The sequence below is a fragment of the Pieris brassicae genome, chromosome 3 (assembly GCF_905147105.1).
Source record: "Pieris brassicae chromosome 3, ilPieBrab1.1, whole genome shotgun sequence".
Lineage (NCBI taxonomy): Eukaryota > Metazoa > Arthropoda > Insecta > Lepidoptera > Pieridae > Pieris > Pieris brassicae.
In genome coordinates, this window is record NC_059667.1 from 22,279,769 (window position 1) to 22,292,767 (window position 12,999).

Here is a 12,999-nt window from a genome sequence, read left to right on the forward strand (position 1 = left end):
ATTTCAAAGCTTAAGTGTAAATATATTATGTGTTTTAATGTTTATTAGAAAGTGAATTTTGCGAACGTTCTTTGGAAGAAAATAATGGAATTCCAATGCTAAAAGTAAGTTTATGGGAACTTTTTAAGTATTTACGCTTTAAACTTGAACTGTTACGTTGTACAAAAATGTTAACTCTTTAAAATTATTCATTTGCGAGAACTATTGGTCATCTGCGATATCGTCCAAGATATAATCTAAAACATGTGATGAATTGTTGACCATCAAACTTTCTATTTTATACTTAACTAGTTCTTAATGAATTATATTGAATAGTTCATTGAATAAAAATTACTGTTCCAATATCCCTCGTATACTTGTGGTTGCGATCATTTGTTTTTGTGCAGTGCATTGAATTTATAATTGACAAATACTTGTAACTGAGTCATGAAGCAAGAATGTTACTAATGTGAACTCAACTTGCATACAAGAAAATTTAATTTTTATAGTTAATCTTATAGAAATATCAAAAGTAATTTGGAAAATGAGAACTTAAAATATTTTGGTTAAATAACTTAAACTAAGTTGTTTATATATAGTTTAAATCTGCACGAGTTATAGCAACAAATAACATTTAGTAATACTATATAAAGTTAGCATAGCAAGGTATTCTTACTGAACTTGTCATTCTCATATATATTATGCATCCTTAAATATAATAAACTTAAATCCACCAAATGCATCTGACTGTCTTTATGAACACGATAAACTCAATAACTACTAAATGGTGAGGATTTAAATAGTACATAGTGTAAAAGAATTCTGAAAAGCTTAGACTAAATTAGAAAAAATCATGGTATTCACATAATGTTAATTGTTGAAAAGGTCACAAAAAATTAGTCAAAATATGCTATCAAAGCTGCAGTTTTATTAATAATCTGTTGATTGTAATGGATGATTTAACTTGAAACTTATTCAGGAGTGATGTGTGATATCTGAGTTAATAATTTATGTCTATTCTGAGTTCAACAATTTTAATATGATATAAGAGGCAGAAACATAGAAATATGTTTTACCGATAACTTTTCTTTATTAATTAAAATTGTTGCGTCTATATAAATATTGTATATCCTTAATACATAACAAGTTATAATCATCTTGGTGAGTGAGGATTACATTTAGGTATTTTTGTAGATTTTTCCCACACATATATTGAACATATCTCACATACATATTAATCATTTATTCATTGTTAGTCTATCTTGTATTTATACATGAGCATGTCTTACCACCTCTTTCCAGTAATATAAATGGATTCCTCGTATTGACACCCATTTGGTCCACTGTGCAATAATATGTTTGATATTTATTGTTAGTTTGATTTGAAATTCTATTCAATTGTTTTTAATTGTAGGGATAACAGACACAACAGCAATAATTAAAATGAATTTAGACCAAAACTTAAATAAATAAAAACATAATATATATTATATAAAAGATTTATTCATCAGTCAGCAAAGTTATAGACAATTTAATATTCTCATTGAACACATTTTATTTCATTTCAAGTGTTATATTTTCAACATTACAAAATTTTTTAGCTCTTATTTTTCTTTTTTTCTTTATGAGACTTCTTAGATTTCTTTTTTTTCTTCTTCTTTTTGTGGGAACTACTACTGTCTGAAGAACTAGATGATGTACTAGTCGATCTGTAAATGGTAAGGTCAGTTTAAGTACTGATAAAGCCTTAAGAATTTACAACCTTATGATTTTATCTTTTATCACCAAGGGTAATGATGAACATCATAACATGAGTTATTTAATGGGGTTATAATTTGACATTACAAGACTATGACCAGCCAACTCAAAAGAAATTTTGTACGAACTATTCTTTTAATAATAATCTTTTATTACTCTGTATCTGGTAAGGATGCTATGTATGGCTTTATCATTTATTTAAAATAGAATTTTATGTAATATAAACACAAACATAAAACACATTACATCATAATGGGAGTAAATGTACCTCTCTCTTTTTCTTTTTTTAGTCTTCTTCTTTGCCTTTGCTTTTTTTAATTTTTCTTCCAACTTTTGTTTGAGCTCAGCTTCTCGCAAACTTTGCAGTGGAGTTGCATAGTCTTGCTCACTATCACTGCTAGTACTGCTTACATCTAATACTATTTCTTTATTTGGGTCTACCTGTAACAACAAATTATTAATTGTAATTTACCTGTTTTAAATTAGAATATATTTTCGCTCCTATGTAATCTTATAAAGACCATATTCAATATTATGTCCCTTCTAAGTAATCTCTAAGTTGTTTTTGTATACACTTTATATAATTAAACCAAAAATATGCTGTTGCTAATTTGTTCAAACATATTTAACATAAGTTTCTAGTACTGATGTCGAAACTACTCACTTTTATAAAATTTCTACATTGGAAAGTAAGATGTCCGGCGTAACCGCACTTTTTACATGCAGCTCTTGAACTATCTTTGCCAATTTTACTTATTAAATCTGTGTAATTAGACATTCCTGCATCTGAAAATTATTATAAGGAATATATGATAATATTTTCACTTTTAATAACCACAAGTCGGCGTTAGTTGGGTTTTGACAATTGACAGAACATTATTATGACATACACTGACGTCGAAGCACAGACTATAAACTTTTTCCCTTTGTACGCAATTATTAACAGTAAATGTTTTAAATTACAACTCACGTTGTATCTTTAATGTTTAAAAAGATTTATTGTTAAGACTGATAATTTACATTTTAAATTATTCCCCACCAATAAGAAAATATATATTTATGATGCATAGATTTTCACTAAAATATATTAACATTGCAGATGCAGCAACGTTTAAAACAAGGGACGTAGAAGAATGCTATGATGGCGGAATTTCTGCCCCTTTGCGACGTTCTATTCAACGTGATATCGTTAGCCGGGTACTTTTGCGATGTAGTATTCGATCTTGTCATGGGCTACGCTCTCTTAGAGCGGGGTTATAAGGGCACCTTTGCTGCGACGTTGTCGATAGTTATCACATCACTATTGATATCACAGGTATTAAGTATTGATATTTTTTCCTATTATATATTTATCTTCGGATAGGTACAATGAGGGAAAACATCTTCTAATCTTTTTCCATAACAGTTAAATACAATTGTAGCATAAGTAAATACCTTTTAAAATCAGTATGACTAAGTGGGATACAATCCTTTTACGGTTTGACGGTTCCAATCCTAGTGAAACAATAATAGTTTCTGACAACTGATAGCCACAGGTTTCCGTATGTTCTATGCTTTTGTTATGCCTATATGTATATATTTTACGTAGGTGCTGTCAATACGCTGGTACCTCCACATGTGGTGGGCAAGCGAGGGTCGTAAAGGCCGACCGCCCTGGCTGCCTATATTGTTGCATTGTCTGCAATTGGGAGTCCTCTGGAGGTACGCGAGGTTATTGGTTCCAGTTGAGCTTAGGCGTGTGAAACATCAAGTGCGCGATCTATGTAAGTAAATTATGAATTATTGCAATCTATTATCTGAAAATTGATGTGTCCCAGTAGAGTAAATCAGAGAGTTAATTGAATCTCTAGACAGTTAATTAAACATTAATATTCAATCAAGTCGCTAAAGTTCAGTCAGACAAGTGAGTGAACGAAACGGCTAACGAGTCTCCTAAACGTTCCTCCCCCTCCCCTATTCACCGGCTACAGGTGCTTCTGCTGTGCGCTGTGCGCCCTTCTATGTGAGAAACGTCGATCTCCACCACGACCTGGAGCTCCCTACCATAGCCCAATGGATGAAGTTGGCGTCCACACGCCACTTTGACAAGGCTAAACACCATCCCAATCCGCTGGTGCGTAAAAGCATCAACTATTACCCATTCCCGACAAAAAGGGCTCGTAGGAGGCCCCGACACATACTAACGGATCCGGACGATCCAATTACCGTAGCGAACAATAAATTAAAAGCCGCCCGCGCGGCCAATAATAATAATAAAAATAGCCAATCAGATTAGGGTAAAAAGCCGCCTTCATCGGGACCGAAGGCGTGGACCTTTACTTCGTACTTCGCTCACTCCAGTGAGCTTCCGTCCTGCCCTTCAGGCGATTGACCACCCCGCGACTGCCCAAGCCGAGGTTCGAGTCTCACAGGAGACCCCCTTGCGCTAGCCGCGGGATAAAACGCCATTCTGGCCGAGCTACGCTCGCCAAAACAGCCCGAGCTGAGCTGTAAAGGCCCTTAAGGCCAACAGCGAGATTCCATTCAAAAAAAAAACTAAACGTTCCTAGGCAACAAGACTAACCCAACCATTTACATTAAAGCAAAACACGGAATTTCCAAGATCTCAGTTCTTCACGATCACACCGAAATAACAATAACAAATGAAATAATCATGGCGGAGTCTTGTTTTACATTGTTAATCAACACGCTGGCTTTCGGTCAGACGGATAGTTAAACGTTTTCCGCGCTGCTTTATTTAAATCAAAATGCTAGCGACTTGATTGAATCTCGATATTTAATTAAATGTCTAGAGATTGAATTAACTCTCTGATTCACTTTACTGCGACAGATACATTGGTTTAAGGGATAAAAATAAATAAAAACTTTATTCATGACAGAAATATGGTTGTGCCAAAATTCATGTAACGTTTGTCCCCACACTAGGGAGTAGTGTTATGGGTAAATAGATAACAATTATTCCGTGGTACGTGGTACATGTTTAAAGCAGTGTTTTTAAAGAAAAAGTAGACTTAATGATTCATAACTAATCAAATATAAGTCGTAAAAAACATTGAGTATGCGTGAATGTGTGAGTCTGTGAGCGTGTGTGCGTATGTATTTGAGAATATAGTTAAGAATTGTTATATGTGCGTTCTCGGTCTGTGTTAATTAGTTGTTTAAATGTAAATACTATTTAATTTAAAGTGCCACAATTCATTTATTAATTGGATAATAACGAATGCAGCTTTAAAGAGGAAACTGAGAATGTGAAACAAGAGACTAAAGGCCCGTTTTTAACGATTGTGATTGGTCAAAAGTATCTCTAATTAAACCCGCTATATGCCTAATGACAACCCGTCTGTCATATTTAAATATTTGTTTATATTGTTTTATTTCTAACATCTATATACTCACGCCTTGTTCCGGATGGCGTTGGCAGAAGCCATGGCTCTCCAGCTGCTGCTGCTGTCTTAACTCAATAATTTCATCCACTGTCATTCTAGGATCCAATACCATCATGTTCATTAAAAATAAATTTTAGATCGAAATTGTTATTTAACAGGCATGCTACGGTTAGTCCACGCGTTCTGTGAAGCAGCGCCAATGTTACTCTTGCAACTGCATATTCTGCTGAAGGAAGCTCACCGTGAACCAATCTCCACGGAATTGGGGGTGACACCTGAACCCAATATTGATGAACCAGCTGGTATGATTACTTTTTTAATACTGGCCATAGACAGAAATAAAAAAAAAGTTTTAATTTTTTTGAGTCGACGTTTCGTTTCACGTTTTTGTGTTTGTTATAACTCTAAACTCAAAATAACTTTATAACAACCAACCAAGTACACTTATGAAATTCAACAAAAAAGATGTTAAATTAATTCTAAATTTATATTTATAACCAGTTCGCAAGTCAAGGGCGTAGAGCGGGCTAGAAGAACTGGCAAGAAATTCTCTTTTAATCGCCATGTTTCGAGTCATACAAATTGTTTGTAGACATAAATAATAGAAGTGGAACAAATCAATCCCAAGGAGGATCTTTAAAAATATCATCAAATTTATAAAATCCTTTTTTGATTAATATACGTTTAACGAGAGTTTGGAATTTATTCAGTGCTAATTCTCTCCCGCTTGGGAGTTTTGTTGTAAAAACGATTACAATTTAGTTCTGTTTCCATTACTCGGTTAAGTCACAATTTGTTTCAAAATCATTAATTTTAAGATTATATTGATCACATATTGTCATAATATTTATCGTATTGTTACGAAGACGGGTCGACTGCAATATTTCTAGATTTTTCCACTAGTTAGAGAACTTTTCAGCCGGCTGTAATATGATTTCTGACCGTTTCAGGAGAGGGTCAATCACATATTAGAAAATTGTAATTTCCATAATGTTACCCTAGTTTTCAGGAAGCTGAAACCTGTTTTTAAGTCGGTTTCAGAACATGTGTAGTAGAGTGGTGCAGTTTTCAGGGGACCCGTTTTCAGGCGTTTTCAGACTGAACTTTCTAGGTGTGAGACAAGGACGAAATGATACGAGAGAGAGAGAGAAGATCAGAACTTTCTCGAAACTAAACTGAGCACTCTAGAACGCCGTACGACAAGGACGGAGCAACGTGCGAAAGAGACAGAGTGCGGACGTTCTAGAATTGTGCAATCGCTACTCAGTAGCAAGCCCGCCTAGAAAGTTCTCGAATAATGTTTAGAATTATTCCCAGGGATATATAAGCGAGCCGAAACGCGACTGGTCACTATAGTTTTGAATGCGATAACAAGAGCGAAACACCGAAGCGATAAAGTGTGAATACAAGTGATAAAGTACTGTGTGAAGTGTGCATAAGTGAAGTATTTAGTGACTGTGATTTTGCGTGCAATTAGTGCATCTCTGCAATCAATTTGTGCTCATAAATTCCTCATTGATTTTTCAAGAAATAAACCCTTGAATAAATTTACGGCATTTTCTATCCGATCCCCTAGCTCGTAACAGTATAATAATGACTTTTTTATTTTAATAACTGAAGCTACTCTATGGGTTCTATGCTTGTTACTTGTCATTGTCCCTCGTAAATATTATTTTTCTGTGATTTGTCTCAAGTTATTATCGACAAATTTCTTTGACGTCTGGGCGAAATGGAAAAGCTTCCATAAGACTAAAATCATCACTTTTCAAGCTTTATAAATTTAATATTATTTTAAGGAAAGTTTCTGTTTCTCTCTGTAGAAATTTTTCTTTTCCTGTGCTGCTGTATGTTGGATAATCGAATTATCATCACGACGGAATTTAAACGTCACAAGACATAGCTAGTCAAACATTGACACGGAGGTTTTTTTTTCAGCTAATAGAGCCTTTGCCGAACTGAATGTTATATCAGCTAGTTTGTCTTTATTCTCCGTGTGCTGGGCGTTGGCGAGTTTCAGCAAAAATGTCCGGATGCAGAACGTACATCGCTTGGTACTCACTTGGCTTGGGGTTATATTTCAAGTAAGTTATATGAAAAAGAAGGCAAACAGGCAAAAGGCTCACCTGATGTTAAGTGATACAGCCCATGGATAGTTACATTGCCTCGCAAGTGCTTTACCGGCCTTTTAAGTAAGGTACAATATTTCAGGTTTCAGTTGCACCACCTTGATGGCTGCTGGAGATAACACATCTCTGGCGGACATAATACTGGAATAGACTCTGGGGAGGTCTTCCTGACTGGACGGCCTCTAATTCTTTAAAACGAGAGCTTACTCCTTCAAATACCGGCAACGCAACTAAAACTATTCACTAAAGTGTGGGCTGCGGTAACTGCCTTTCATAGCTGTCCCGTAACCCTGTTTGTATCCCCCTATATTATGAAATACTTAACGTGTTTGACTATAAGGGATATAAAGTCTAATTTTATCGTTTAATAAAATCACGTTTTTGTCTCCTCTCATCACAGTCTCAACACAATTCTATAGAAAGAGACAAAAGAGTATAATGACATTGATTAACTATTACGGTAATATTTTCGTGAATCACAGAATTACGTTTATTTCAGTTCCTGTGGCGGCTCGGGACCATATCAGCTCGCGTTTGTTCCCTCACCGTGTACGCTCTAGTCTATGAATACTGGGTTTTCTTAGTTATAGGTGCGTATTTTTGGATTATATTACTAGCTCCTGCTGAGGTAATAAAAACAACTCAAATGACTGACTGTGAATATTTTGACGTAAGAAAGAGTTTGACGTTAAATGGAAAGGGGAAATGTCACTTTGAAAAAGAAAAAGTTTATTTTAGACTAGTGTTAGTAATTACATAAAAAAAAATTGTTATGTGAACGCTTTTGCGTTTAGTCTGTTAATTTCGTTTGACGTCTTTCGCTGCACCATAATTAAGTTGTATTTTGTTCATATCTTATGATATTTTATATTTATTTATATATACATTCTTAAACAATGTATGCCTCAAAAATATAAGAAAATATGACTTCTCCAATTTAACACACATACACATCAATTGCATTAGAACATAAGCAATATATCAAAGGAAAAAAGACAATTAAACAAACGACCACAAAAAAATATATATATGTCGGAGGAAGCCATTCAACGAGTTGCTTGTTGATTGTACAATAACACATTAAATTCTCTTTATCATTTAAACACGTTGCATTAACCTTAATTTAACTTAATACGCGATTTTACGATATTATAAAACCTAAAACATATTTCTGTTAACAAATTAGTGATTTTAGTTAAAATTAGTTACGTTTTTCTAATTTATAAGATTGTAATCGTTATTAAACAAACGACCAATGAGAGCAGAGCATTTTGCTCGAGTGGGGTCGAAGCGCCATCTATGTATAGGCCAGTCCGTTGGTTGTTACGGGGCCTTTTTGAAGTGGAGACGGATGGAGTTAGATCCCTGAGTTTTTGTCGCTAGATTGGTGCATTGAACTCACGGCTCGGTCTTAAAACTTATAATTTATTATTAATAACTACCATAACATATCAGTGTATCATCAGTGTAAATAAAATATTGTGAAAACTACAATCGTCGTGTTTTGTGCTCGCGCTTCACCCTCATGACGCCCACCAAATCTGCAACCACTGTTGATGACGTCACTGGGGAAGGTGTTTCTCCGACATATATAATACTAATAACTTAAAATTAATAATAAACCAAAACTGAAAGATAAAAATAACATTAACAAACAAACAAAATGAAAACTTAAACCACATTAAGAGCCTGCAAAACAAAGTTACGGTAAGTTGGTAGACTGTTATAAACACATCAATATTTGTAATTAAGTTGTAAGAGCGAGATAGCCTATTGAGGCATTTGTAAAAATTGTAAAAAAAATGATTTCTTACAAAGTTCGATACGTTTGATGTTGAAATGCGAATTTATTACGAATAACGTACACAGTTCCGCAGCTTAACTAAATTCGGCCACTAAAAAGTACTTTTTTTATTTATTATTATTCAGGTCTCCACTGGGTGTCAATGTTCCTTTGGCTGATTTCACCGAAGAATGTGTTCCACGGTGAGAGAATCAGTCGTCCCAGGAAGGCGTATCTCTCGGCTCTCATCGCATTTGTCTATGTCTTCGCGTACATCAACCTTCAGGACACAAATCATAGACAAAAAATGGTATTTATATATTTTGGCATGATTGTAATTTTGGTTAAGAAAGGCGTAATTCTAAAATCGATGTCAGCTGTCAAATTTTTGACACATGTTTAAAAATATCGAAATAATTAGACAGGTGCGTTCTAGACTCAGTTTAAAGTATATAAAGGCCGGCAACGCAATCTCGAACCCTTCGGCATTAAAAGAGACCATGAACGGCGGTATTCTGCAATTTTTTTCTTAATCTAGAAGGAAATCGATTTGCTTCTTCAATGTCTCCTATAAAGATTTTACACAGGTGATATTCTACTGCGTGATGAGCATAGAGAACTGCATACTGATCACCGCCTGGTGGTGGTCCGGGGCCAGGGTGGGTCCGCCTCCTTCCCGGCTGGCGCCTGCGACAGCCGCCGCCTTCTTGGCTGGACTCGGCTGTATGCTGCTCTATTATAGGTATTTTCTACTCGATCTTCTATGACACAGCATTGCATTAATATATATTTTCTAGCTATAATTTTTTTTAACCTAATAATAAAAAAAATTAAACCCCGCATTATATTGAGTAAAACCTAATAATAAATAAAATATATTATTTCAGAATCAAAATGCGTGTGCAAATGTTATATATTAAAACTACTTGATTGCCTAAAAATAATATTTATATTTATTTAAAATTCAAAGTCAACGAGAAAATAACCTTTTAGTTAGTATAATAATAATTATCACACATCCACACCACATCGTATTGACATACATTTAATACAAATAGATATAAACACAATTTTAACTAAGATCCCGGATAGGGGCGGCTCCTGGGAATAAGGGAAAAGGCCTCCTCCAACTTTTTCCACCCTAATTTATTTTGTGTCATCTCCATCCAATTTCTTCTAGCTCCCTCTCGATCCCGTCAGCCTATCGCTCTATTGGTCTTCCTTTGTTCCCTTTTCCTTTTGGACCTGCTTTAGACTATCTGTCATCTGTATAACGGGCCACGTGGGCTGCCCATCTCCATTTAAGGGCATAATAATGCTCAGCATCAATAATTTTGGGTTTTCTGAGAATACTGCTTTCTATCGCACCCACGAGCGTATTTTGGCTTTTGTTTTTTGAAAATCCAAGTTTCGTTAGTATACTTTACGTTAAAAATGTTTGTAATAATAATTATTAGGCCTCATTTTACAATACTGTATGTATACTTAAAATGTATTAATGTGTATACAGTAATAAAAAAAGACTGGCTTCATCTCTCTCTATCTTAAGCATTTCTCTTTCAATCTTCTCCACCAACTTCTTGAAGATTGTCAGCCCACCATGCAAGACAGCGGCCTGTTTTTTTTCAATGTTTATAATACGGAAAGTAAAATTAAAATAAATAATATTTTAGGTATTTTCACGTAAGACGACTTGGCTACATGTTGGGAGACCAACAAGGCACCAACAGTACCAATGCCTCTTCAAATAATAAAAACGGTAAGACCTTTGAACTCACCAGTGCCAAGATTATTGCATTTTTACTTTAGTCACTAAATTACGTCATTGTCAATATTTAGTGTGTTGTTAAAAAATAAGCAGAGGCCTAATGACATCAGCGTGCGACTCCCATCTCTGAGGTCGTGGGTTCGAGTCCCGACAGTGTACCATTCATGCATTTAACATAGAAATAACATCGTGAGGAAACTGGCTTGCCATAGAACCAAACAGTCGACTGACCAGACTGATCACCTACTCGCCTATTTGACATATCATGAAACATACATAAATCTGAGGCTAATAAGGTTGTAACGTCACTATTTTGTTTTTAAAGCAAACCTTTTTATTGTTGTTTGTAATGAAACATATTTTATATTATAACATAGGCTATTTCTCCAAAATATTTATAAAATAAAAATCCAGACTGCGGGACTGTAATGGGCATGATTTTTTAGGAAAGTCCTGTCAAAATGACCACACCGTAATACCAGGGGTATTCAATTGTAGATTCACTAATCCTGTTAACAGCAGGTGAGTGTTATTGTTTATATTTTATTAATTTTTCTTGTTACTTGCTTCAAAAAAATTCAATTCAATTGATTTTTGACGTACGGGAGCTAGACTTAACGCTGAGTCTTACCCCTCATATGTCAAAGTAAAAAGTCCTTAACATAATATTGTACTGAGATAATGTCTAAATATTGATTTGATGCAACCGGAGATAAACCTTTTGAAAGACTGTGTTAAAGAATATCCCTTATATAGTGCTGCAAATGGCCGAAAGAAAAAGAAGCCGACGTCTTTCGTGCCACCTCCCGCGGCTCCCGCACCTGCTGCCTTCTGGCGGAGACCTTTACCCGCGGCTCACAATCATCATGTAAGGGTTCAAACGGCATGGCTCGTAAGCAAAATATCCTTTCATATTCAATTATTTTCTAGGTGTGGGGCGGGTTCCAGTTGAAGGAATATGTAATTTTGCCTTACTATCGTCATTTTAGACATAAATAAAGCTTGAATAAAGCTCGAAATATAAACAAAATTGATTTTATTTGTATCAACCTACTTGGAATGGAATTTTTATATGAAATTATGTAATTAGGCCTCTCAGTATGTGTGTTAGTATAGTTATCTCGGGAACCAAATATCATATCGAGACGGTCTTGATTTAAATCCAACCAATTCGGGGAACTATTTAAGTGTCGTCCAAATGGGTTCACAAATGGTTAAAACCTAGATATTGTTCTGAAGTCGAAGAAAGAGTAATTTCTTACGGGACTATGGAAATTATTGTACTTCCTTCGAACAAAAGGGAAGAATATTCGTCAACTCTTTCTTTAGGATTATTATTTAATTATTAGAATGTATTTATAACACTTTATCTGCATTTTCTCTTTGTTTGTATGATTTATAATATTTTATATATGGAGAGTCTTAACCAATATATAATGGGTACAATATCGTTCACATTCCCAATTCCAGGGCGGCTCATCTGAAAACGAAGGCTCAAGCGTCGGCTCCCGCGTCAACATCCAACAGAAACTACAAGAGAAGAAGCAAAAACAACTCGCGGAACTACGAGTTATTGAAGAAGAGATTAAACAGGGGAAATTGGCGAAAACGACTCCAGTAGCCGTCGAAGAGATTTACAGCAGTCTACAGAGGCAACCTATACCCAGGGCCAAAACACACGCGGAACCAGCGTGGCCGAGCATAGAAGTCACCCACTCCTACCAAAACTACCCAATCCCAAACTACCCGACGTACACGGAAATAAACACGGACGCAGAGAAACGCCAGTTTCAAGACAGAACATTCTACGAAAATCCAGCAAATCTACGGGACGGACAAAGTCCATACATAAGCCGGACGTACGAGGCGAACAGAATTAACAGTCCGCGATTCGCGGACGTCACGTACGACACGGCCACAGATAAAAGGCAATACACGGAGGACAGACAGGAATACGACCAGTTTAAATACGAGGACAATGTGCAGGGTAACCCCGAGAATTTGAGGGTGTACGAGTGCCAGTTTAACTGTGTCTACCCATATTCAGGGTTGCAAGGAAAGAAAATCGAGCAGATTAAGAAAATGCAAAGATGTAGGACCCCGGAAATATTGCTGGCGCCGCATTATTTGGAGGGGTGCAATAGACAAGTCTGCTGTCATTGGCCCAGTACTTATGGGTACGTTTAGTTATGAACAAAG

The 12,999-nt window shown here is 35.5% G+C and overlaps 2 protein-coding genes across 4 annotated transcripts in view; one reads left to right on the forward strand and one right to left on the reverse strand.

Annotated features, from left to right (window-relative positions):
- Positions 1–12,999, forward strand: part of LOC123707730 — a 17,131-nt gene continuing 4,132 nt past the window's right edge. For 2 of the 3 annotated variants that reach the window (XM_045658033.1, XM_045658034.1), the window contains exons 1-12: positions 1–104; positions 2,837–3,052; positions 3,326–3,500; positions 5,282–5,425; positions 7,059–7,204; positions 7,749–7,839; positions 9,179–9,342; positions 9,620–9,774; positions 10,706–10,791; positions 11,247–11,322; positions 11,557–11,692; positions 12,271–12,977. In XM_045658033.1, coding sequence (XP_045513989.1) covers positions 2,876–3,052; positions 3,326–3,500; positions 5,282–5,425; positions 7,059–7,204; positions 7,749–7,839; positions 9,179–9,342; positions 9,620–9,774; positions 10,706–10,791; positions 11,247–11,322; positions 11,557–11,692; positions 12,271–12,977 — 2,057 coding nt within the window. In that variant the 5' untranslated portion in view covers positions 1–104; positions 2,837–2,875. The remainder of the gene's footprint in view (positions 105–2,836; positions 3,053–3,325; positions 3,501–5,281; positions 5,426–7,058; positions 7,205–7,748; positions 7,840–9,178; positions 9,343–9,619; positions 9,775–10,705; positions 10,792–11,246; positions 11,323–11,556; positions 11,693–12,270; positions 12,978–12,999) is intronic. The other variant, XM_045658035.1, reaches the window with a different exon arrangement.
- On the reverse strand, positions 1,463–2,589 carry LOC123707733 (protein SREK1IP1-like). The gene is made up of 3 exons (XM_045658041.1): positions 2,402–2,589; positions 2,006–2,178; positions 1,463–1,688 (listed from the first exon to the last, which is right to left on the reverse strand). The coding sequence occupies exons 1-3, from the start codon at positions 2,513–2,515 to the stop codon at positions 1,577–1,579; spliced, it is 399 nt and encodes a 132-aa protein (XP_045513997.1). The 5' UTR covers positions 2,516–2,589; the 3' UTR covers positions 1,463–1,576.